General features: G+C 46.6%; 1 protein-coding gene across 2 annotated transcripts; it reads left to right on the top strand.

Annotated features, from left to right (window-relative positions):
- The first annotated feature begins 2065 nt into the window (after positions 1-2065).
- On the top strand, positions 2066-25890 carry HGD (homogentisate 1,2-dioxygenase). 2 transcript variants are annotated; one of them, XM_053971684.1, is made up of 14 exons: positions 2066-2213; positions 7375-7446; positions 10280-10368; positions 12042-12147; positions 14285-14344; positions 14819-14910; positions 15511-15545; positions 16688-16767; positions 16897-16996; positions 19332-19456; positions 20038-20142; positions 21280-21406; positions 24758-24939; positions 25531-25890. In XM_053971684.1, the coding sequence occupies exons 1-14, from the start codon at positions 2199-2201 to the stop codon at positions 25660-25662; spliced, it is 1320 nt and encodes a 439-aa protein (XP_053827659.1). In that variant the 5' UTR covers positions 2066-2198; the 3' UTR covers positions 25663-25890. The 2 variants fall into 2 exon arrangements, with proteins under 2 accessions (XP_053827659.1, XP_053827658.1); XM_053971683.1 differs by lacking the exon at positions 2066-2213 and adding an exon at positions 5961-6038.
- Positions 25891-26160: the final 270 nt, after the last annotated feature.

Genomic DNA, 26160 nt, shown 5'->3' with positions numbered 1-26160 from the left:
CTCTGTACAATCTATTCCAGTGTTTGACCACCACTTAATATTCACATTTATGGGCAAGCAGGGAAGTCACAGAGCTACAGGTCAGTCAGCCTCACCTCCATCCCTCAGATGGGATGCTTCAAGGCAACTAATCCTGGAAAACATTTTCACACACATGAAGAGCATGAAGATGATTTGGAGTGATCAGCATGGATTTATGATTTCCCTCTTGAATTACCATTCAGAGGGGCTAGAACAGAAACACAACGTGTGTTAAGATTTTTTTCTGTATTTCATATAATTTGGGGATCAATAAATAAAGAGGCATTTCAACAGAATCTTACTAAATAACGTTTTCTATGGAATGGAATGGAATGGTAAGGTTAGGCAGCCTAATCAGCTTTTAAATATTACATGGCCATCGAGTGAGTAAAGTGACAACACCTTGTCTGTTTTTCGGAAACAAAAATAACCAGGAAATAGGCCTACAGATAATTAAAAAGCAACACCTTTATTTTTACCTGTTCCATGAGAAGACAACAAGAGAATGGAGCCTGTAAGGAGATGTGAGCAAGGTGAAATGTAGGCTCTCAAAGGGAAATGTAAGCTAAAATGTGATGTTCTCTCTCCTGCTGTGTATTTCAGTAAAAGAGGATCTTGGAAACCCCTGAAACTCTGCAACTGCAGTTCGCTAAACTGTAGTCAAATGTGTAATTCTTCACTGTCAGAAAATAAGTGAGGTGAACTTTTTACTCTTAAATCTTGTCTGGTAGAAAAGGAGTCTCAAGGGTAAGTGACAGGTGCCAGGCACTTCATTTCTTTGGCAATGATGAATCGCTGCTCAGGGTGAGCTAACATATTCACAATCTCTGCCTTGTCCTAGAGAATTCATCTCTGCTGGAGCGATTTCTTATGGCAAAGCTAGGAGAGACCAGGGTATGGAGAGAGCTTTCCTAGTGTGCAGAAACAGAGACCTGAAGAAGACATATAACTTGGAGTCTGTATTCTTCTAGAGTCAAGGAAAAGTCTCTCTCCCTCTCCTCCATCCAGAACCGTTCTCTCTTCATACAGCCCATCTTCTCCCTCAGGGCAGCCAGCCTATTTTGCCAGCTCATAAAAGTGGCAGCTCTCAATGGCTCAAATGTATTACTTAGAATGGTGTGAGGAACTACCAGTTTTCAGAGAAGCAGAGGTGGTTTAAGACCTGCCCCTCTTGCAGCCCAAGCTCAGTGACTGGTGTGGGGGTCACAGGGACTGGTAACTGCTTTGGGGAGGGAAGGCTTCCAGAATGCTCTAGGAGAGGAAGAGACATTAATTCAGGATCACATTCAAATTTCAGTGGGTGCCTCCTAGAAATTTCCTCCTGCCGGGGCATATAAGCAGAGCAGGTGATGGAAATGGAAAAAGTGCTGCTTTTACTTTTCTTTTTTTTTTTTTTTAAAAGGGGGGTTGAGAATTCAAAGTAAAAAAAAAAAAAATCAAATAAAATCAATTGTGTTTTTCCCCTGCAACTTCTGGAGTACAGAGCTACATTCATTAGTATTCTGTAGCTAAATGCTTGCTGCCACTTCTTCCCCAGCAACAGCTTTCTTGAAGAATATTAATATTTCAGAATTTGTAAGTTCCCCTTACTAGCTCTAATCACAGGAATACAAAATCCTCCCTGCTTTTGGCCCCAAAATGCTGTGTAATGTTGCCACACAGTGTTTCACAAATATCCCTGCCTTCACCATGATGTAGATGTGATCTCTTCTATCCCCAATGTAACATGGCACAGAAGAATTAATGAACAAGTATTTGTTACACATTTAGAGGGTTGTGTCTGAAAATTGCCAGAGGTACAATTTACAAAAGAAGCTTATAAAACAGTTGCAAAGTGGTTTTTCTTGCTTCTAAACACCTTGTTCTTTTCCCTTCCACGTGTGTGGGAGCTGTAACCTCTTTTTTAACATCTAAGGGGGAACAGGGGTGAAACCCAGTCCCCCTCACCCCCTGTTTATTCAGATCGATCCTGGGGTTGGTTCTGCAGAGAAGGGCGTTTGGTTAAACACAGACTGGGCTGAGCAAACAGGTTGAAAATTCCCTTGGACTTTCTCACTCTCAGCACTGTTAGCCTGCCTCCAGCCCAGCTCAGTTGATCAGTGAGCAGGCTTTGCTTGCCAGGCAGATACCTGCTCAGGGTTTGTGTCTGCTCCAAGAGGAGGATAACCAGGAGGAGGATGACGGGCCTGCAGGTAAGATGTTGGGTGCCTGGAATGCACCAGTGCTGGCTGTAGACACCCTTTCTCTGCTCATACTAATTTGTTGGGGCTCTGTTTCATTTTATTGTGCCCCTCTTTTGTGTGTCAAGGTGTGTTTTTAAAGCTTTCTTGGGGTGAAGTATTTTGCTGTGTTCCATCTATAAATAAGCGTTTCTCTCCCTCTTCACTTCCTTTGGAAATCATTCATGGTCAGGACCTCTTCATGGTGGGAGTTGTCCTTTTCCCACCCTTGGCATGCACCCCCCTCCTCCCATTCTGGCTGCCAGGGGGTGTTTCCCCCTCAGCCTATGAAATCTGGCTGGCAACATCTGCCCAGATGTTGCAACCCTGGCCGCCATCTTCCCCAGCAGCCCCGGGGAGTGGCTCCATTCAGGGCTGATTCTCAGTACTCCTTGCAGGGCACCCTGGAGCAGCAAGGCTGTGGCCATGCCCTCCTCTCCAAGCCCCAGCAGGGCAGCTGGCAGGAGCTTTCCCTGCACCATTTACCAGAGCATGGGGGAGCTTTGAGAGAAGGGTGTAATAGGGCGGGTTTGTGGCTCAAGCATAGGAACACGAGACTTGCAACCCTGAATCTCATCAGCACCTCACCACTGTCGTTGGGGGCCAGCTGCCCTAGGCCACTGGGGTGCATGAGCTGCTGCAGCACGCAGGAGTGGCAAGGCCTTACCCCATGACATGGTGAGTCTCAAGTACTTGTGTAGGATCATCATATTTCTCCCTGGAATTTCAGGATGTTATTGTTACTAAGCCTGTTCCTAGTCGTGGAGATACGTGTGTGCTCCTTCAGCACCTTCTGTAATGCTCATTATTTTACACAGTGCTCATATAGGTCTCATTCACCTCTGAGGAGTCCTGTCTCCTCAAACTAAGATTTCACCGTGCTTCTTCCCTGCCTGTCCATGACACTTCCTAGCTCTCACTATCCTCTTTCAGCAGCCTTGTCCCTGTAGCATTCCAGATCAGGATCCAGCTGGTTCATGTCATGGCTGTGACTGCATCTTCCATGTCCATCTTTGACTCACTCCTAGCAGCCCCTAACACCTTGTTGGCCGCTGTGGCTACAGGCTGAGCGTGGGTCTGCCCTGAGCTGCTCATGGAAACAGGCTGCTCTGCCAGCAGCTCCTCTCTGGGACGTCACACGTGTCCCTACCCCGTCATCACCTCACCTGCTTCACCTTCTCTTGGCACCTCTCCTCCAAAACTGTTGGTTTACCCTTCCTCTCCACTCCCCTGGCATCCATCCCTCTCTTCCATTGTCTGCAGAGTGCCATGTCCCATCCTAGAGCTGAGCAGGTCCTTTCAGGAAAGATCTGGCACTGGACCATCTCCAGCACTTTTGGAGCACAGGGATGTTGAAATATCAGGGGAGATGGCAGCTTCTTCTGGGGGTATTGGCCCTACAGCACCAGGGCAGAGAGTTCTGGTTTGTGTGCTTTGGCTTCAGCCTGCAAGGAGGCTGTGGAGCCCCACACAGAGAGTGAGAGACCTACTCTGCTCGTTGCCCCAAATATTCATGTCAATGTTTCTGCATTTGTGTTGAACACTCCAGGGCTGACTGGACTGAGCTGATAAAAAGTGCCATGCTTCTTGTCAAGAGAGGAATGTTGTTTCCATGTGTCCTGCAGCAGGAGCTGATAGAGAAATATATTATGCAGTGTTTGAAGAAGGGTCTTAATTATTTTGCAGAGTATGCGTTCGGACTTCAAATGCATTTTTCCCATGCCTGCTGTCTAATCTGGAGAACAAAAGGTTATGGTTTATAGGTCAGACCACGACACCCATTGTGAGCACTCTGCATCCCAGTTATTCCAATCAATGAGCTATGCTGAATTTTTTATGCTGTGCTGGGCTTTTATCTCTCTCATTTTATCGAAAAACTACAAAACAAAACCCAAAGTGGAGTCAGATGAATACCTAAGGTCCTGTTGGTATAAAAATCTACAGGATCTTGAACAAAATAACAACAGTAGTTAAAAGCAGGACTGAAAACAAAGAGCCACAGAGACTATTTTGTGTAACAGAGAAACCAGCTGCTCAATTACAATAGTGCTACATCAACCTACCCAACCTGGAGATTTCTATAACTTATCTAGGAACTGTAGAGGCCAGGCAGAGACCTAGGGGGATGTGTTCTTGGGCTCAAATCATGGTGCTACTTCACAGAGAAGGGTTGGGTTCCATTTTCACTGATTTTTCAGCCCAGGAAGGATGCTCTGCTGCTGGGCAGGCAGAAAGTGGCCATTTCCCTTGGCTTGGGGGCACCTTGTGCAACAGAAACTGGGATGTGGGAGGTGGGTTTGGAGGGTTGGAAGGGAGAAAGGCCATGATGTGATTGGCCCTTTCACCACTGCTCCCAGCCAACCTGTATCAGCAGGGTCGTTGCATGGTGCCCCAGAGCCCTGGAGCATGACTATTCAAGGCATGCAGGGAGCACATGTGGCACAGCTTTTTGGGAGCCCAGATAATGTATGACACCAACCCTCTATTGGCATGTAGAGGAGAGAAGACTCTTTGAGGTATGCCATAGGGAAAGAGAAAATGAAACAGAGAATAAGAAAAGCCACATCCGATCTGTAGGCAAAAGTCTTGGAGCCACACTCAGGGTGATAAATCACCAGCAAGGCGTCTCCCCTCCAGTGGCTGCAGTCCTGCCAATGTCTTTTTTTCAGCCCTCGATGCAGTTACCTGAGAATTCTATTTTTTTTTTTTCTTGGCAAGAAAGAATTTATTTAACCAAACAATGATGCAGCATCTTCTGCTGCCACTCTCAAGGCAGTGGGGCAGTGCCACCCTCTGCAGCCGCTGGTGCAGCTGGGGAAGGCAGCAGCTCTGCATCCAGCCCAGTGGGAAAGTGTCCCCTGCATTGCTGTGCTCGGGCAAGGTGCGGTGCAGCCCCAGCACGGGCACAGAGCAGCTGCTGCCATAAGCTGCTTGCTGCTGAGTTGGTTTTCTTTCTTTCCTCTGGCCCAGCAAGCAGAGGCAAACGGACTTTTGGGGATGTGGATGGGCAGCTCAGATGTGCAAGTCTCCAGCTTTTTGGCCTGAAGGACAAGGGACGGATTTGTCACAACAAAATCTCTGTGCTTCCTTTCCCCCTCACCCCAGCAGTGTGGCACGGGGCTGCCAGGGAGCACACGATGCTTGCTAGGTACACAGACCCTCCGAAGAACTTCTGACTGTCCCCTCTCAGCTCTCCATCAGCATTCAGCAGAGCCTGTTGAACCTTGCTGGCTATGCTTCCAGAAAATCAGCTTGTTCCCTCTTTGTCCTCTTCCCCCTTTCCTCCCCTTTTCACAGGGCTGCCTGGAAGGTACATGCTCGGACAACCTTTATGGTACCGGTAAAGGAGGATGCAGTGTCGAAGTCTCAGTTAATTCTGGAACTGCTGCAGTCCCATCAGATATTGCTGCATTTCCGTTTAAAAGAAGGGAGGGGGGAAGAAAAGCGGGGGGAGGGGGCAGGGGGGGGGAATGGGGGGAATGTTCCAATACAATACATTTGCCAAGGCTGCTTAGGTGACCTACTGCTTTGCATATCAATATGCTTCTTGCAGAACCCAGAGGAGAGCAGCTCCTAGCGATGTATATTCACTTACAAGACGAGAGAAATATCCTCCCTGAACCAAGGGAAACCAGGATGTTTTCAGGTTCAGGCTGAGCAGGGCTTCCAGCCAGCTTGGGCCCCCTGGGAATGGTCTTCTCTTACAGGTTGCTAAAAGGAGCCTGAGGAAAACACATGACTTCTCAGGAGGTTTCAGGCTTGCTCTCTGAGTATCTGCTACACTGGGAAAATTATAAGGTGGCTGCAAATTGCCCAAGGTTGAGCACCCCTGGGGGGAATATTCCAGGTGCTGTAATACTATATATAAAATAAATCAGGTATAGAGGCTTCGTCTGTCCACTTTAATCTCAGACCTGTGCCTCTCAGGGGGTCATACCATTCTGAGGATGGTCCCTGTGCCTGCCAGGGCTGCTTAGTGCTGGTCACAGCTAGGATGTGTGACAACCAAGCCTTAGGGCTCCTGGGCTTTGCCATCCTGGCACCGCTGTCTGAAGGTTGATGAGCAGCCCTGCTACTCTTGCAGTTGTTAGAGGGCAGCATTAATATTTAACTCCCTCCCCAGGCCACGGGGCTGAACCGTCGGTTGCTGCCAAAAACACGTCTGCGTTCACGTAAAGTTCAACAGAGCTGCTTTGTGGCTTCCTGTAGCATCTGAAGGGACTGTATTTACATTTCTGACAGTGCAAAGCTAAGGTCTCTGTTATTCCTGCTTCTGTTATGTGTCTCAGGCTTGCTGAGGGGCTTTTCCCAGTGCTGCAAATCTGGGATCTGCATCCACTCTATCCTGTACCTTTTAGCCATGCTCAGACCATGACAGCTGTAGACAGGGCAGGTATGGGAGGATGCATAGGTCTGTTCCATTCGTGGGTCTCTTGGGAATTCACTGCTCGAGACCCAGACAATCACCCAGTAATGGATTCATTCTTGCTTACTACTGTGGAGGACAGTTCATGCCCAACAGGACAACACTTATTTAGGGCAGATCAGTGGCACAGTTTAACTTGCTTGTGTTTCCCTTCATCCCTCATCTCATCTACACCTTGACCTTTGAGCATGGGGATTTATCACAAGGCATGCCAACCAAATTATTCCCAGTTTCATTCCCTAAGAATCTGAGGAGCCAGTGAACAAATTTGCAAGGCAGTCTGGAGATTTTGGAACACTCATGACTGAAGCAAAGTCAGATTGAACGTGAATGGTGCTAGCACACATCCATAATGTTGGTACGCAGTTCTTCCTATCCATCACCCTGTTGTCCTTGAGTCTGACAGTATATGTGATATTTGGGTTCTTTCTCAAGTACCATGATGGAGCAGAATACAGTCAAAATAGACATGCAGTCTTAGGAGAGCAATTCCTGTCTGTGCTTCCCAGCCCACCACACAGATAGCTAATGAAGCAAATCCGGGAGCTGTGAAAATGGTCTGTGGCAACATGCAAGCAGATCACTTGAAAAAGTCTTAATGCATACAAAGAGCCAGGAAAAATGCATGGGAAAGCTATGGGTGGGTTATTTGGAGAGGTTTTGATTGTGTTTTCAAAACAGTGATGAGCTGTGTGGTTTATTTTACAGTACATGTCAGGATTTGGAAATGAACATGCTTCTGAGGATCCACGCTGTCCAGGAGCTTTACCGGAGGGACAGGTACTGAGGTTTTTTTAAGTGCTTTATCAAAATGCAGTCTTGAGTGAATATCTAATCCTTTGGCTTCTTTTCATCTTAACATGTTTCCTTTCTCTCTGCCACCATGAAAATCTCCGGGAGTCTTCTTTATACAAGACTGGAATAATAAGACGCTGGCAGAATTCAGAAATAAAGATTTCCATTCATACTTTCTATTTTTAAGTTATTTGTGAACTTCCAAGTTTCACCTTGGGTGTTAAGACCTGTCTAAATTACTTTTGCTCAGCAACAGGAGTTTTTTTTCCTAAAGGAGTCTGCAATACAAGTGGCTCAGCCACACTGAGAATGAAGCTACCAGCTCTGGATTAAATCAGAGCAGAAGTCTGAAGATTGGCTGAGAGATATGCTCATGCAGGAGAGGCAGATTTCACAATTTCTGTAGGAATGGGGTTCAATGAAGCTGACATAAGAGTCTTTGGCAGGTGAGAAGCTTCTTTGTAGGGAGGGGACATGAATACCTGTAGTAATAAACTGACAGATTCATTTTTAAAAGTAACTTCTGAACATGTTTGATGAAAATAAATTATGTGGGGTCATTCTGTTTTAAGGAAAGGAATTGCAACCCATGTGGCGCTACCTTCTTGGTGCCCAAAGGCAAGAATGAGACCCTGAAGAATTAAACCTCTCTTACCTCCTTTTGTGCTGGTCTCCTTTACACCAGCACACACTCTGAGGCTGCCTGTGGCTTCCCTTGGATCTCCTGTAATCTTTGGACTTGGATAGCAGCACATCTATGAAGACAGGCTTAGAGGATTTGGGTTGTTCAGCCTGGAGAAGAGAAGGCTCCTGGGATATTTTATAGCACCTTTCAATACCTAAGTGGGGCTACAAGGGATCTGCAGGGGGACTTTTCACAAGAGCATGTAGTGGATAGGGCAAGGGAGAATGGTTTTTATCCAAAAGAAGGCAGGCTTAGATTAGATACTAGGAAGAAATTCTTTACTATAAGAATGGTGCAACACTGGCACAGATTGCCCAGAGAAGCTGTGGATAGCCCATCCCTAGAAATGTTCTAGATCAGGTTGGATGGGGCTTTAAACAACCTGGTCAAGTGGGAAGTGACCCTGTCCATGGCAGGTTGGTTTAGGGTCCCTTCCAATCCAAACCATTCTAGGATTCTGTGACTTGGTGCTAAGCCAATTACATCCCTTGGTGCTCCTCTTCCTCATCTATGCAAAGAGGCCAGTAGAATTAAGGTCAAATGGAGACTTTTTCAACTTTTGCTTTTCCTGAGTTTCCTGGATTTCTCCAGTTCTGGTATTTTGCATGTTGTGTGCCAGTGAGGACACTAACACACAACACAGTGCCATGTTAAATGCAAATGTCCCCTAAGTCTGCATGGCAGCCCACAGTGTGCTCACAAGAAAGACAAACTGCTGTGCTGGTTCATGCTGGTAGTTTGACTGGTGCACTGTCTTGTTACTGCGGCTGGCTAGAAAAAAGGTAAGATAGAGGCACTTAAAACTGGAAGATCAATAATAGTGGCTGCTGGTCTGAAAAGGCAGTGGGATGTGGTGGATGTGCTCTTTGAGGATTTCCACAGCAGCACCACTTTCCAGAGCAGACTCCTCCAGCTCCTGGCTGAGGTGCTCTCATCTGGACAGAGTGTGGACTCTGTATCAAAAGAGTTAATAGAAAAATCTGAAAACAAGTTAGACAAAAAGATTTTCAGTCCCAGGAGTGGATCCTTTCTCCAATGCAGTATTTATAAGACTGGCATCTGCAGTAGTGCTGGCTAAGATAAAAATTCCAAGGGTTATTGATTCCCCTGCTTCACTGCATACCCGTACTGACAAGATGGAGCTGGAGCGCTGGAAGCTACATGCACTCAGAGAGCTTTAGTTCTCCCCTCTGCCCACCTCTCAGGGCACGGTTTGATCCTGTACGGATGGCTGGTCTGCTCAGCAGCAGGATACAGGATGCTATAGTAGACCTTACAAGGAGGGAGATGGGATAGCAAATGGTGTATGACTGTCCCACTGTGGTGTTTCCTGCAGTTCTCAGATATCTTTGTTTCTTGCTGATCTCAAACAAATAGATGGTGGCCTACTTAGATCAAAATGCTTAGTTTCTGTTCTCTGAAAAGGTGAATCTGTCCTCCAGTTATGAACTCATAAGGGTTGCTAAAACCTGTGCTAGTTGTGCCCATGGCTCTGCAAAGGGGGAAATGCCCCCTTTGTACTACAAAGGAGGACTCATTGTGCAGAAACCCTGCAGGAAAGCAAAGGCTTCTACACAGGTCACTGATGCTTCTGGGCAGCAAGCAGGAAGTAGTACGACACCAAAATGCCTGCTCTGGGCACCGGTTCCATAGGCAGGGGGCAGGAGAAGGGAGAATTCAGTGCATTGAGCTTCTGTGTCTTCTGTGCCTTCTGGAAAGGCAACCAGACATGATGCTCTGGGTAATCTCTCTGAACACTTGGTCTGAGAAAAGTTTGTGCTCAATACTGGTGTGCTTTTCAGTCTGTATTCACTGGGAATTATTTCCTTTTCCCTGATACTCATGTTTCTGATCCTGTGCAGCACTGCCCCTTGCAGCTATTGCTGCCTCAGTGGCTGTGCTGACTCCTTAGGGCACTTTTGTGGCATGTGGGAATGGTGTTTGGGGGTCTGGCTGGTGCCTCAGAGGAGCAAGAACACACAAATACTGGAGCTGAAGCACAGCCTCAGGAGAGCACATCACCCTACAGCATCGGGGTGCTGGGTGCCCAGGTCAGTGCTCTGCTGGAGGCTGCAGAGTCAAGTTCCATGCCACTGCCTCTCACTCCTTCTTTTTCCTTCTCCTCCCATCCAGAATAACCCCCAAGTCTGCCCGTACGGCCTGTACGCAGAACAGCTCTCGGGCTCTGCCTTCACCTGTCCCCGGCCCACCAACAAGCGAAGGTACCGTGACCCCTGGCAGTGGGGGGGCATGTGGCACTTGGGGTGAGCACTGGGGAGTGGTGGAGAGGCTGCCTCAGTGCCTCCAGTGCTTTCTGCAAGGCTAGAAAGGTAAAAAGCCTCTGCTGTGCACTGGGAAAGGGACAAGGACAGAAGACCACAGGAGAGGGAGAGAAAAGGCTCTGGTGGGGCAAGTGGGTTAAAAAAATGCTGAGAAAGAGTGATTGGGGTGGGAAACGAAGTGGTTTTCTGAGCAAGATGAGGAAGGAGGGGTATGTTCACAGGGACCACGGAGTCCTAAATGTGTGCTGTGTGAAACAACCTTGGGGTTTCAACCCTGATGCTTCTATGGAAAGATCACCCCTGGCACTGGCACTGGTAAGCAATTGATGATGCACAGTGTCAAAGCAAAGCCTCTGAGAAAGATTCTTTCCTCCTAAGGGATGTTCCTGTACACTGGTTGGGGCCAGTGAGCTGCTAGCTCAGTCTGTTCCCATTTTGGGGCTGCCCAGAGCCTCAGAAAAGAGCCAGGCACCCAGCATGATCTTTGACACCTCAGCAGTGCTGGGAACAGCTTGTTCCAGCCAGCAGCAAGCTTCCCAGAGCTCTGTCCTGCCATGCTCCAGCCATAACCAGATTGCAGAAGATGGGTTTCTCTTTTTGCTTCTCCCACTGTGGCTCTTCTGTCCCTTTTGCTGCTTGTTCAAATGAAAGGCAAATGCATCATCTGAGATGCCTCTGCTCTCCAGGCTGGTGCCAGCTCTCAGTGTGCGTGGGAAAGGGATGAATCATTGTTTGCTGCACAAAGTTGTCCTTGATGGAATTTTTCAAGCACTCAAGGGAGAGCTCCCTCCTCTCCTCTCCCACTTGCCCAGACTGCAACTATGCACTGTTAACACATCAAAAGCATTGGCTGCCCTGCCTAGCTCAGGCTTTTCTGGTCACCTCTGCTCTCTCACCTGACTGAAAGTCCAGTCAGGGCTTGGGCTTGGCTGCAGCATGCAGGATGTGTGGATGCTGGAGTGGCAGTGCTGGCAGGGCCCACAGCCACTGCAGACAGCAAGGCAGGAGAGCGATGGCCCCAGGCAGCGACGGAGGCATAGGGGACCTCCTACAGCAGCAGGAAGCATCACATAAAACTCTGGGCTTTGCTGCATGGGCATGGCCAACCAAGCATAGGATGCTACTTTTTGTAATCCATCTGAATTCAGATACAGGCTGTCTCCAGAGAGCTCCTCTGTTCTTTCTATTGGACACTGCTCATCCCTGTCTTGTCTGAGCTGCTTTATAGCTGTGTTTAAACAAGCTTCTTTTTCCAACTGTGAGATTGTTGCAACAGAAAAAGCTGTATCTTTATTTTTTCATATGCATATGTGTGAATGTAGACTTAAGTAATTACACATAAATACACGTATAGACATTTACCTATATAAAGCAGGACATGTTTGTATTTAGAGCCCATAATAAAAGCCATCTCTCTGGAAACCTCTGGCTGTAAGCTGTTGTTTGCTATGTAATTTTAATATTAATAATATTAATTTGACATTTAATAAACCTTTTGTTCCAGTTGCCATCCATGTAAATGTTATTCTAGGAGCTCAGTCAGCCAGCAGCTACCCAGAGGGTTTAACCTCCTCCCCAGGCTAATACAGGTGTTTTGTTTTCCTTGTTTGCAGCTGGCTATATCGAATCCTACCTTCAGTCTGCCACAAACCTTTCAAACCTCTTGAAGAGGGCCATTTGACACACGACTGGGATGAAATTGAGCCTGACCCCAACCAGGTAACCGTGCTGGAAGGAGCCCTGGTCCTGCCAGGACAGTCAAATGTCAAACTAATCAGAAGTGCAAAGGCACTGAGTTGCAGGAGGTCTGAGGGGTGCCATGGGTTCCTGGAGGTCTGACCAATTCAAAAGCAGGGTATTGTCCGCCACCTGTTCATTGTTCCTCACCATGGTCACCCAAGGAAGGACGCCCTCGATGCTTGTTGCTTCCCATCTTGACAGCTTCCCAGCACAGCTACAGTGCCACAGAGTTAGATCTGTGCTACCTGGCATCTCCCCTGGGGGCTCCTGCTGGCCACATTTTAATCTGCTCTCTCTTCTCCTTCAGTGTCCCCCATCAAATTCTCATGCCACAGCTCAGCCAGCAGAGCAGCTGCATGTCTCTGCCATCCATCCTCTCCTTCCCTGTGCTTTTGGAGAGGCTGCTAGCTGCCAGCCCATTTCTCTGCAGCCCTCATGGGAAATCTCACTTCATTCTGGAGAGTCACACAGAGAGATGGCATTTGCCTTCCTCTCTTACAGCCTTGCCATTGTCTTTAATCATGATTTCTCCCCTGCCAGTCCCAGAACATTTCGTTTCGCTAATCTGTTGCCATTCTCCTCTCAACATCATCTCATGGTTATTGGTTTTCACTTCTCTCAGGTTTTGCCCTTTGATGCATCATGATTAGCTAATTTCCAGCCTCCCGGCAGCCTCACCATTTGTCTAAATAATTTCCTGGATCTGCTGGAATATGTTTTCCAGCCATTGACCAAGGAGCAGTGACAGGCTCATATTTACATGCCTTTGGTGCTCCTTCCCAAGAAGCTCCAATGACTTCTGTTATCACCTCATCCGTCCTTGATGTCCTTTTGCACCCTACATCTACCTTTATGATTATTTATGATTACAGTAATTCCAAGATGCCCAGCTCTCAATATTTGAAACCCTTTACTTGTAGTACTTTTTTGTCTAAGGAAACAGCAGCAAAGCTCCTGCCCACTCCCTCTATTGCCACTTTCAATGGCAACTACCAAACTCAGAAGAGTTATTTCCTGGCAGCAAGTGGGAGCCACCTTCCTGCATTCCTTCTTATTCTCTCTGAAGCAGAGCCAGTGACAAGGTTCAGTTTTTGGACAACACCTACTCTTCCCTGCAATATTTCGTGTTTCACCCGGGTACTTAAGGAGCTTCAGCAATCCTCATCCATCTAAAAAGATGGCCATATGGAGGCACCTTATGCAAAGTCAGTGGGGAAAATGACACTTTAAAATTACCCAAGGACAATGGCAGGATTATAAAAGATGACAAAATTGAAAAGGAGTCAAACGTGATGAAAAAATATGGGGGGCATCTGAGCAAGAAATGCTGAAACAAGAAAGCTCTCCAGATTGGAACAGAGATGACAAAGGGAAGCTGTGATTGAGAAGCAGGAAAAAAACAAATACCAGTAACAAATGTGACAGTAAAAAATCAACCAAACAAAAACCAACCAACCAACCAACCAAACGAAAAAGCTCCAGACAAACATAAACTGTGGAACTTCTTGTGCAGAGGATGCAGCTGGATTCAAATCCAACAAATATTTTGGACTCCTCTGGCACCTTCTGCCTGAGGACCTTGATAGGCTTTGCAAGAAGTAATTAGTGCCGCTCATGGCTCCTGCTCATGCAGGCAGAGCTATTTCTGCTTTGGATGTGGGGATATGAGGTGGAGCAAACAAAAATGTCATGTTTGGGTCACAGAAGGACTGAATCATTTAGCGTGGAGCACAGGACCATAGCAATTTGACTGTGGAAAGCTGGCTTACCTGAATTCCTTTGCTCTCAAAAGTGTTGTTATTAATAGAGACAGACTTTAAACAGGATTTTTTTGACCTTGGCACTACACAGGCCTGCCAATTACTTTACAAAATTATGATTAAAAAATTTTAAAGCCCCCCAAATAATTTTTTGTTTTAATTAAAAAAAAACCCCACAGCAACAACAAAAACACTTGTAAACCAGATGATCAAAGCAATGAGAAAAGAGAGGAAAGAGACAGCTACCCCAGCAAGGAGAAGCAGGGGAAGGACAGGGATCTACTTTCTTTGAATTATCACCGTTTGTGTTCTGATCACTGGCACCTCTTTCTTGTTTTTTGTTTGCTGCAATCTAGCTGCGGTGGAAACCTTTTGAGATTCCAAAAGCCCCTCAGAATAAGATGGACTTTGTGAGCGTAAGTTGGGGAACCAGGGCATCTGGGCATCCTCCATCTCTGTTTCCCCTCAGTGGGTGGCAGGACACACAAGATGTTCAGAACTGGGGTAATATTGGCAGTTTTGAAAACACTGGGCTTGCAGAGCATCTATAGGAGGGGAGAGGATTGCAGATTTCAAGCATCTGGCAGCGGGCTTGATTTTCTTCATTGAACTTTCAAGGAATTCTTAAAGAAAAAAAAAGCCCCAACCCTCAGTTTTCCCCAGACCATTGGCTGGAAAACACTAGCTTACATGGATTTTTAAGAAACCCATATTATATTAATGGGAATCCAACACATTTGACAAAAGGCCACCCAGAGAAAGGCTGGTAGCAGTGTGGGAAGTGAGAGAGGAGGTTAGACCCAGCAAGAGGGTGGGGCGAGGGGAGGAAAGAGGGCTGCCCTTGCTCCCCTGCCTTCTGCTCACTCCTGGTGCTTTGGGTTTGCCTGTAGGGACTGCACACCTTGTGTGGCGCCGGTGAGCCCAGAGGACGCAATGGCATCGCTGTCCATATTTTTGTCTGCAACACCTCCATGATTGACAGGTCAGTGCCTGCTGTGCTGGTGGCTCAGACTGCTTTGGGCTGTCTGTCTGCCACCAACTTGAGTCCAGCTCCCAGCATCCATCTATGTCCTGTGTCCCTGTGTGCACAGGCAAACGTGTTCTCCATATCCAGAGCACAGTGGGTTGTGCTCTGTGGTCAAACACTGGAGGAGTGGGTGAGGAACCACCAAGAGAAGTAGGCAGCTGGACATGGGGGTACAGCAAGAGGAGATGTGTTGGATTTAGGTCCTCTAGCTGATCCTCAGAATTCAACACACATGCAGCAGGCATTGCTGCTCCCTGCAGCAGCTCAGGGGGGAAATCAGCCCCACTCCCCAGCTTACAATAGCTTATGTGCCCATGAGTACAAAGGCAGGGACCTGGCAGAGATCAGAGAACATCCTGCTTCCAGGCTGGGCCATTTACTTAAGAGCTGGACTTGATGATCCTTATGGGTCCCTTCCAGATCAGAGTATTCTGTGAATTTGTGAAACTCTGGCATGTCAGTCTCCCAGCTCAAAACTCCCCAGCTGTAGCTGTGGTGTGCACAAATGCATGGGGCATATAGCAGCTTAACCTTACTGTTTCCCTTTTTCTTTAGATGCCTTTATAATTCAGATGGCGACTTCCTGATTGGTGAGTTAATGCTTTGGCTTCTTTTGTCCTCCAGGTGGTTCTACCTGGGCTACCACCTGCCTGCCTCTTTGTTCTTCCAGAACCTGGGGCTCTACAGCCAAGATTTGGAGGGGAGGGTTGGCTTCACCCCCATGCCATGCAGATTTGGTGGTCTAGCACCAGCTCAGCCATTGGGCGAGTTGCACTGCTCCTGTGCCAGACCTCAACTTTTTGAGCAGTGACCCAGCTTCCTCACCATGGTACTCAGGGATCATTTCCTAGTGCTCCCCAGACTGGTATTAGATATGCCACAGGCAGAGGTTTTCTGGAAATCATAAAACTCAGGGTTTCAGAACAGCTTACAGTTAGATGCCTTTGTTGCTTTGGCCCAATATTATTTGGCACGGCACCTTAGCTCCCATGCTGTGCCAGCCTCAGGCAACCAGACTGCCACAGTGAGTGTGGAGGTTGACACATAAAGTCCACACATGCTGAGAAATATTCTGAGTGGTATCAGAAGGCAGATATTTGCTTGTATCTTTCTTGAGTAAGGAATAGGAATGCCTTCGGGACACCAACAGGAACATTTGTTCCATCAAAGAGCTATTAAATTGTTCTCACTCACCTCCCTCACTACTGTGAAGTAAAAGTGCCAGAGCAGGTTTTGTAAATCTGCTCGTTTTTCAAGTCAAAATGTGAGCTCTCCTGTGCCAGAACAGTAATGGAAAACAATGCAGATGTTAGCAGAGTATTGCTTCTACCATCAGGAAGCAGTTATTCCTAGACATCTCACACCGCCACAGTCCTGACAAAGATGTACATGCACTGTTTCGTATGAAGATTGTGAGACTGAGAGGTATGGACCCAAATGTATCAAATCCCATTTATTTGGGCTGTAGTGCAAACCTTACACCAAGGGGCTATGAAGTTTTGGCTCATACAAGTACCTTCTGTGACATGGGGATGATGGAGCTGGTCAGGAAGCTTCACTCCAGTGCACGTGTCTCTGCTGCAAGAGTCTGCATGGGAGCCTAGACTCACTGTGTAGCTGTACCAAAAAGGGCCCACTGCTCTTCTTTGGAGCCTGGGTGCTCTGACAGGGAGAGAGAAGATGGCAATCACCACACTACTTCAGCTCCTCTGCCTGCATTTGGTTTCCACAGTGCCCCAGCAAGGAAAATTGCTCATCACAACTGAGTTTGGGAAGATGCTAGTGGAGCCCAATGAAATCTGTGTCATCCAGGTAAGGGCTGAATGCACCTTGCCTGTGGCTCAGAGCCCGATGTTGGAGCAAGCCAGCTCCTGCATTCAGCTGCTCATGGTTTGTCAGTGAAATCCTGGGAGGATCCCAGTATCTTTCTTTATTTTCCAGCAAGGAATGCGTTTCAGTGTGGAGGTGTTTGGAGAGACCAGAGGCTACATCCTGGAGGTGTATGGGGCACACTTTGAGCTGCCTGACCTGGGACCCATTGGTAATGATTTCCTGTTACACCTACAGTGAGTTTCATAGGAACAGGCACGAATTGCAAGCCCAAATCCATCACATCCTCCCATGCACATGCTCCTTCACAAAGCTGCTTTCCATTCCAGCACTGCTATGCCCCAGAAGAGCAAGCATCTGCCCAAAAAAAGGTGACAGACCAGCTGTCCAGAGATTCCCCTGGCACTGAAGGGACCATTTATCTCCCACCCTCTTTTCTATTATTTTCTTTTCAGTTCTGGTCAGCATGTCCCCATCTGCTGGCTCTGAAACTGTTCCTACCAAGAGAAACCCAAAAGGCCATCACCACTGATACCTCATACTTACAGATATGACATAAACTAGAGTGGTAGGAGAGAATTTTCCTAAAAGGTAAAAGGAAGGGCAGATGTCAAAGGCAACTGAAAATGAGATATTCCTGAAGGCCCATCTTAGATTTAATCAAGTGGTTTTTCCCCCCTGCTTCTGTTAACAGAGGAACCTTGGAGCTCTAGAGTGCTTTAGTGTCAGAAACTGCTTCCTGGAGAATTAGAAACCAATAAAGCAAGCAGCAGGACTTGGATCAGCAACGCATTCACATCTCCATGTGGTGCTGCAAGGGAAGCTCTGCTTTCACTGAGTGCAGTTCTAGCTCTCATAAATCACAGATCCTCTGTGCCAGATGCCTCCTGTTCTGTGCAGAGTCACAGATAGTGAAGGCACAGCCTCTTGCTGCCATGACAAAGATATTGTGAGGGGACGCAGCACCTGAAGGCCTGCTGCCCACATCGTGATTACCCAGTCAGCTTTCTGGCAGTGCTCAGCTCAGGTTATGTCACCTTCCTCATCCCTTGGGTACTTGCCTCCAAATTTATCTTGTTGAGAAAAACACCTCCTGGTTGCTTCTACTGAGATTGTCCCAGGGAAGGGAAGTGAAACTCCTCTTGTAACAGCTAAAATAACTACAAAACCAGTGCCAAAGTTCTCCACATTCAGACTGGTGTTTTGGGGTTGGTTGTTCAGTTTTAGGTTGGATTGGGGTTTTTCCTCCACTAGATATTTTTAGCTCTCAGCATGATCTAGGGGACTAGCCATGCTTCAAGCAAATTAACTGGTATTGACAAGCTTGGTGCGGCACATCTGCATTCAGGGGCATTTGTATCTCATGGCCATGGTGAAAATGAAGCTGGTCCTTCTTTCAGTGGAAAACCAATCCAATCTGCAGCATTCAGTGGAGCCCCACTAGAGCATCTCTTCTGTATGACATGCTGGGCACATAATTTTCCACATGGACCCTACAATGATTTTTCAACAGCTTGCCTTTTAGCCAGCTGCAGCTTTCTGCCATCCACTTATCATACCCTGTGCCTGCTCCACTTGATTATTGATATGGTTGCCCAGACTGTTTGTAATAAGTTTTCCCATTAGCTAGTTTTCCAGACACAGTTAGACTTGCTTTGGGATTTTGGTTTGGGTTTTTTGGGGATCTTTTGTCTCCAGAAGGCAGGAATCTATTATAAGGCTTACTTTCTGGAGAAAAGAAAGAGACTGCACTTGCCTGTAAACCTTTTCAGGAGGTGGTAATTATAAGAGCTCCTCTTCTTACCATCTACCCACCTTCCCCTCAGAGACCAAAATCCTTTGTATTTCAGTCTTACTTTATTTTAACTTCACTTTTCACTTGAAAAAAAAGACAGCTGGAGAAAAGCAGTGACTGTTAAACCTTAGCAGTGGGTAGTAATGTCTGCATTTTTATCCAAGAAATTCAAAACCACTTTGTAACAATAATACTACCGAGGAGAAGAATGCTCCAGCACTTATATGGTGCTTTGCACTTTGAAAATGCACTCTTCACATTAAGCAACCCCTCAGTATGCCCCTAGTCTGTAGGTATCACTATTTTATTGCTCTCTTTGTTAGCATTCAGAAATGCATTTGGCCCCCTCGTGACATGCCTCGTAACTTCTGCATGGCTAAGCATCCTGTCAGCAGGATGTCCAGGAACAGAGCAATTCATCCTCCATTTTTCACTTAATTCCTGGTTGTTACATACCTTTAATTGAGGATGACGTACTAATCTTGTTCAGAAGGCAACTGGTGGGACCTCTCTTAGTCACAAAGGGAGCATGGACTTGAATGCTAGGATGAATTACAATCACCTACTCATAGGAGCATGAGAAGTACATGACTATTTCAGGTTTCATGGTGGGCCAAGAAGCAGTTGGGTCATTCATAACACAGAAGGGCACCTGCAAAGCCAGGAAATTGCACCAGCCTCTCCTGCTAGGGAAATTGCACTTCCCTAGCAGATTGCTCAAAGAGCTTTGTCACCTCTCCTTCTTTCCCAGGAGCCAATGGCCTGGCCAACCCACGTGACTTCTTGGTGCCTGTGGCATGGTACGAGAACCGCCAAGTGCCAGGGGGCTACACAGTGATCAGCAAGTACCAGGGCAAGTTGTTTGCAGCCCAGCAGGTGAGGATGCCCTGGGAGAACAGGTAACACTGAAGCGCAGTGACTGCCAGTGCATGGCCTGGGATATGCAGCTCAGTAGCATGGACATCATCTCACAAAGTCCTGCTCACTTATGTGGAGCAGAACTGAGCCCTTGTCTTCTTGGGTCATTCATTTTCCCAGCTGAGGATCCTCAGCCTGGGACAAAAGTGTTTGTGAAGACTTGGTTGTCCAAAAACTCAACAGTGGTCTTTGACTCCATATATTTATAGTGACAGCGTAGTAGTGAGGAGCTGGTGCTACTGTCAAAATCCAGAGTTCCCTTACCAGAGAGCTGGTGTTGCAGCTGGCCTTGCCCAAACACTGCCTGAGCATTCCAAAGCTCTTAAGAGATCAAACCCCAGAGGGAAGGCTGAGGTTCACCAGGCAGAAATGCTAAGGAAAACCTTATCCTCACAACACTGAGCTGTGCTTAAAGGGCTGCCAGTGTACCTTTAACCAGCACTAAACCCACTTTTCACTTGGGAAAGAGCAGTATCGTGCACACGTGCAGCATGTTGGAAGGCTGTATGTGGTAATCCTCTGTCTCTTTGCTTTGCTAGGATTACTCCCCCTACAATGTTGTAGCTTGGCATGGGAACTACACGCCATACAAATACCACCTGGAAAAATTCATGGTCATTAATGCTGTTGCTTTTGACCACGCGGTAAGTTCTGGAACTGGGCAAGGCAAAGCAAAATTCTGTGGCTACCGTACCATCCAAACCCACCCTGAGCTCCAGGGGCTCTGCACCTCTTAAAAAATATGTTGTGCTCTAAGAAACAGTGTGAAATCTTTTGTCTTGCTTTCCCTGGGTCCAAACCAAGATTTCATAGGAGAAGACATCCTCTTTCGTGGTACAAAGACATAACTGGAGGTTGGTCAGCTTCTTAAACAGTTCTGTGCAGCTTAGCACAGAATTTCTGTGCCCTGGAGGAGGAATGAATACTGATGCCAACATACACTGTGCAACTCAGCAAAAACACCGTTGCTTCGAATTCTTGCCTTGATTTATTTCTTGCTATTGGACAGACTCCTTCCTCTGGTTCCTCTGAGTCCAGCACTGAATTTTATTTTGAAGAGCTGGCAGCTTTTATTGTAATAATTTCTAGATTTTATGGAAAATAACTAAGGCCAAAACTAATGTAAGCAACTCATCTAAAAAGGAAACCAGTCCAGTGGGAGAGATGCCCACAGCAATGCAAGTGGGTGTGCAAGGGAGACTGGAGCATTTCTAGTGAGAAAACCAACAAAAAGTATTGTTTAAAACTCCAGAAAAATCTGCCAGGAGAAGGATGGATTTGGGATCAAAGCCCAGAAAATCATTTTACTGCACTAGAGGTTTCAACAAGGCACAGTTTCTCTGCAATTTCTTCTCCATTTGTAAATTAACAGGGCCATGAGGCTAAATGCCTCTAGCGAGATGCCTCTGTAACTGGCTAAGGAAAAGGTGTGGTTTTGTGGTAGGAGTGTTGGAGACTGCTCCTGGAATTGCAGTACCTCATCTTGCAGTGTTGTCCACCCTCCTCATCTGTGCTGCTAGCTACAAGGGCCAGGATGGGAAGGATTGTCAAAGCTGCTCAAAGGAAGAACCATCCAGATCCATTTCTTGTCTTCCCTGTACAGCATGGAATTGAGTGCTGTCCCCCAGTGTCCCAAATCTCATCCACACTATCAGGTGCAGGTGACAAAATTGTTTAGGCAAGGGAGAGGCTGTATCAATCAGCTTTACCACCCAGGTGACCTGAGCAGACAGCTCTGAGCCCTACTCCATTTAATTCTTTTTTGCTTTGCTTTTTTCCAGGATCCTTCCATCTTCACTGTCCTGACAGCCAAGACAACCCGTGCTGGAGTGGCACTCGCTGACTTTGTCATATTCCCCCCGCGATGGGGGGTAGCTAACAACACCTTCCGCCCACCGTACTACCACCGTACGTCTGCGCTTCCTTGGCTGTGCTTGAGTCCAGGACTGCAGGAAAGAAACAAGTCTCCATTTATTTGAGAGCATGTGCAGGGAAGCAGCAGTCTGGTTTGTTATCCTTGGCTCAGTTAGTCAGCTTCTTGGAGTCAGTCAGTCCTCCCTGGAAAATGGACAAATCCAAAGATGTTCCTATTTAAAGCATCTCATGAAAACTCAGAGGTGATGGGTCATTGCTTCTGCATAGATGGATGTATCTGTACTCGAGGGGCTCCCACAGAGCCTGGGTGCAAATTGAACTTGGCATTGTACAAATGAGTCAGATATTGTCCTGTCACCCAGCCATGAACCACTTAATATCTCATTAGAGTACATAAATAAAGAACAGGAGAAAGGGAAATATCATATTACAAGCAGTGAGAAGCACAGAGGGGTGTAGGGCTGGCATTTGTATGGTGAGATCAGAGTTACAGCAAAGGAGGGAATTGGCTCTCCACAGCCCTTCTTCACCACCTGCACAGTGATGGAGGTATTGCTCACATTTAAGAAGCCAGTGATGAGGAATTGGCTTCTCAGGCAGGGAGTTGGTTGATATTTTTTTTTTATTTGGTTGCCATCCACAGACCTGGTTTCTTTTTGGCAGTTTTTTGGCTTCATCTTGGCAGAGCGTGGCAACATGTTGCATTGAATGGATGCTAGAAATCCAGTTCCCAACATGGGACTGCCCTTCCAGGGAGAGGATGAGACACCCTGCTCTGTGAGATTGAGAGGGAAAGCTTGGCCATCCTGCACCCCTTACATCAACAGCTAACAGGCTCCATCCCAGGAGCTATCAAGTGACCACACTGTGGTCACTTTGAAGTGCTGAGAGGATTTCTGCACACTTACTAACCACACAGTTACTAACACAGCCAGTTCCTTCTGCCACTTAAATTATTTTCAAGCACCTTGGAGGCCAGCAGAATTAGTGGCACTTGCAAACATAGCAGGCAGCTCTGCAGTAATCTGAGTAAATCCCACAGGCAAAGTCCTGCCATGTCATTCTGCTTTCATTTGCAATAATGAGGGTGATAGGAAAACACATCTCTTGACTGGCTGGGATAGCGCCAAGACACTTTTTCTAGACCCTAGGAGGTGAGACACGCTGCTGGTTAACTACAATTAAGTTGCTGCTCATCAGCAGAGCTGTGCTAATTTTACACAGATGCATTGTGAGCGATAACAAATATGAAGTTGTTCAACCTTGCTTCTTCTGTGCTAAAAGACAGAAAGAGCTCTCCTTCTCTTGTCCATGTTGTGATGATCTAAGAGCACCCTCTGAGGACAGATGTGGCTACCATAGCTACTCACTTGACCACAGCACCTCAGCCATAAGCTTGAGCACTAAATTAATGATTAGTAGGTTGGTTGTCTGCTCTACCCCAGCAATGGAGGGGAAGAGCTTGAGTGAGTAAGGCAGACATTGTGATAGTCAACTATCAAGATACTGCACACGTTAATTCCTTCTGAAATTAGTATTGTGATGAGAATGTTGTTGCATTAAGAGAAGTATAGCAGGACTGAGCAACTCTGGGGTAGAAGTACCATATTGATTTCAGCAAGTTCAGTTCTGTTGAACTCCCTTCTCTCCAAGTATTTCACCAGAGGCTTATTTTGCTTGCCAGAAATCCTTTGTTGCCTCCTCTCCTCAGGCGCAGTGGAAAGTCTGTGTTCAGAGAATTTTGATGCACTCAAGAGTTATGGTTTTTATATTTCATTAACTTTGCTCCAAGTATAGCAATGGTGTTTCAAAAATATTCCTCTTAGACACCGTAACAATTTCACATACTAAGGGCATGGTACAGCTTGTAAATACTGACTTCTTCTGGCTGCATTTACATACTTAGAGGCTGTGAATTACTCCTAAGTACTTTTGAACCTAGAATGAAAATATCTGATATACTCTTTATACCATGGGCATATATTACTTCTGTCTGAGAGAGTGCTTATGTGATTCTCATGATGGTGGGTCCTTAATACCTACTAGCCACTAAGAGATTTTAAGTTCACAACATCATGCTTGTAGACAACACTATTTAACTAATAGGGAAGGGAGGCATACCTAGGTTATTTGGGTTCACATATGAAATTTGCAAGTGAAAAAGAGATCGGACTCTTCTCATCTCCTAATTTCCAGGCTGATTTCCTACTTACCTGCCCAGTCTTCCTAAGAGATATTAAAATTCCTGTTGCAGACAAATTGGCTATCCAGCTCTCAGGATCTGTACTGCAATTTAAATGCGCCAAGTGCAGTACATAAGCAGGTTCAATGAAAATCTTGTAACTATCCAGTCCTACATGAGACACTGACAACTTGGAATGAAAATTAATGAATGTTTGCATACATATATAGGCCAACCCTGCTTTGAGCTAAATTAGTTTTGCTGTTAAACATTTCAGACCCTGGATTGTACTTAACAAAGACTGAACTAGTGGTTAAAAAGGGCTATATATAAAACAGCTAGGGAAGCATGTCCTGGTTTTGCAAAAACTAAGTGCTGAGCAGAAAGTTTCCATATTGTTTAGTCACATCAGGTGTAGGAAAACTGAAAGCTTGGATGACAGGTGTTAAAGTACTTTCCTTACACGGAGCATAACTCAGTAAGTACTGAATGATTAGATATAACCATCCTTGCCTAAGTTAGTTGTATGTTATTCTAGTGGTTTCAGAGGGTCTACTGAAAGTAGTCTTCCTCAGGGAAGGACAGAATTTGGCTCCTTGTCTTTGGGCATACAGTGGCTGTAGAGAAATAGGCAGATAATGCATGAATTAAAAGCATAAGGTAGTGAAGTGTCTGACTGCACTAGAGGTGGTAGAAGAATATCACAATAATTTCTTGCTTATAAACTGGGACAGCAGAGCAAGCTCTCTCATGAGGCTGTTGATCAGGTATATTGTGTCTGTAACACAGGGATGATTATACAGAACTTCCTTTCCAATGTTTCACAATCCCTAATCCAAGTCTGTAAAATCAGATTACACCATGCAGTCCATATGCAGGCCTATTACTAACACAGCTCGAGATGGTAGGAAAAGCACAGGTCTACCAACATCATTTAGGGATAGATGGAACCCCCTTCATTAAGGTGATTTCTAATGAACGTCCTTCACCAGAGAGCTCTGTTTCTGAATCCAGGTAGTAAAATCCTGTACAACTTTACAAGCACTGCCTGTAGGATCCCTCATGTCCTCTAGCATGATACCCTGTCTAGAAACTTCCACTCCACCCTCTGCTTGGCCCAGCTTAGCTCATGGGTTTCACAGCCTGTCTGTGATCCCTCCCAATCACCCTTTTCTGCAGCCTCTTCTCTTTGCCTACTGCAGGGAACTGTATGAGCGAGTTCATGGGGCTCATCAAAGGCCACTATGAAGCAAAGGAGGAAGGTTTCCAGCCGGGAGGCGGCAGCTTGCACAGCATGATGACCCCTCATGGGCCAGATGCTGACTGCTTCGAGAAGGCGAGTAAAGCCAAGCTGGAGCCGGAGCGGGTTGCAGACGGGACCATGGTAAGGAGCCAAGGGAGCTCATAAGAGTTGGAGTAGAGCATGGCATAGTGCCTACTTTTAAACTAAAGCCTAGTACTGTCACTTCTTGCTGGCAAGTTGGAAAAGTACTTGGACAGAACTGCTGCAGCAATCAGCTTCCTCACCAGTGAGCACTGCTCAGTTCCCAGGAGCTCCCCTGGAGACATCCAATGTCAGGCAGCTTTGATCATCTGCCCATGTATACTGCTGCCTGAGCAGGAAGCTGGGAATTTCATTTTGTCTTAGCCTCCTAGGGCAAAGAAGCAAACACCCTGACTGTCTTCCTGTCTCTACCCCCTAAAACCTAATGATGATCATCAACAGACCTTAAACTAGAGCTTTTGGAACAACCTGGCTTTCCTAGGCAGGCAGGGAGTCCAAAGTCACTCCTGAGACTGGACTAATTCCAGCATTGCATTGCCAGATCTGAAGAGCATTCTCCCCAAGTTGGTCAGGCTGAAGAGCCTGGAAATACTGGACCATATATATAAACCCTGTTTATGGCAGAGCAGACACCTTGCCTGGATTTAGATTTTTCCTTTTACCCTAACCTACCTTTCTTCTTCCCATCAGGCCTTCATGTTTGAATCATCCCTTAGCCTTGCCGTCACGAAATGGGGCCTCCAGACCTCAAATCGCCTAGATAAAAACTACTATAAGTGCTGGGAACCTCTGAAAAGCCATTTCAACCCTAAATGCAAGTAAAGGGAAGTGCTTTGTGCATGCAACATGAGTGAAGGCAGGGAAATCCAGCATACCTACGTGTGATGGCACAGTCAATTCGAGCAGTACAGGACGCTCCAGCACAGAATGGCACTTCCACCAGCCACTGAGCGATGAAAATGATCATCCCTAAGTAATGTGGGAAATGCAGTAAAACCCATCATTATTCTTTCAAGTATCCAATTAAAGCTTTCCTGGTGACACGTTGAAGCTGAAATACTTGCGTGGCTCTCACCACATGGAACTGGTGTGAAAGCTGCACCTTGTGTGGACATGAGGTGCCAGCTAGCTCCCGCTCACAGGCCTCCTGAAAATACAACCCAGTGTCTTTCCTAGGGAAAAGCTAGGACTGACAAAGCATTGTATGCTGTCTGTATGGGAGGAGCTTTATAAACAGAGCTCAAGGCTCTATCAGGCCTAAGCCCACTATCAGAGCAAGCCACTTCAACCTGCTCATCCATGGAAGGCTGCCAAGGAAAG

The sequence above is a fragment of the Vidua macroura genome, chromosome 2 (genome assembly GCF_024509145.1).
Source record: "Vidua macroura isolate BioBank_ID:100142 chromosome 2, ASM2450914v1, whole genome shotgun sequence".
In the NCBI taxonomy this organism is placed as follows: Eukaryota; Metazoa; Chordata; class Aves; order Passeriformes; family Viduidae; genus Vidua; species Vidua macroura.
This window is presented reverse-complemented; position numbering and strand designations above follow the sequence as displayed.

Bases quoted from the DNA above. Each gene is read 5' to 3' on its own strand.
- HGD (XM_053971683.1), top strand. From the start codon at position 5,976: ATGACTTCTCAGGAGGTTTCAGGCTTGCTCTCTGAGTATCTGCTACAC. The intron at 20,143-21,279 runs GTAAGTTCTGGA...GCTTTTTTCCAG, and splicing joins CTGTTGCTTTTGACCACGCG to GATCCTTCCATCTTCACTGT. The intron at 21,407-24,757 runs GTACGTCTGCGC...TGCCTACTGCAG, and splicing joins CCGCCCACCGTACTACCACC to GGAACTGTATGAGCGAGTTC.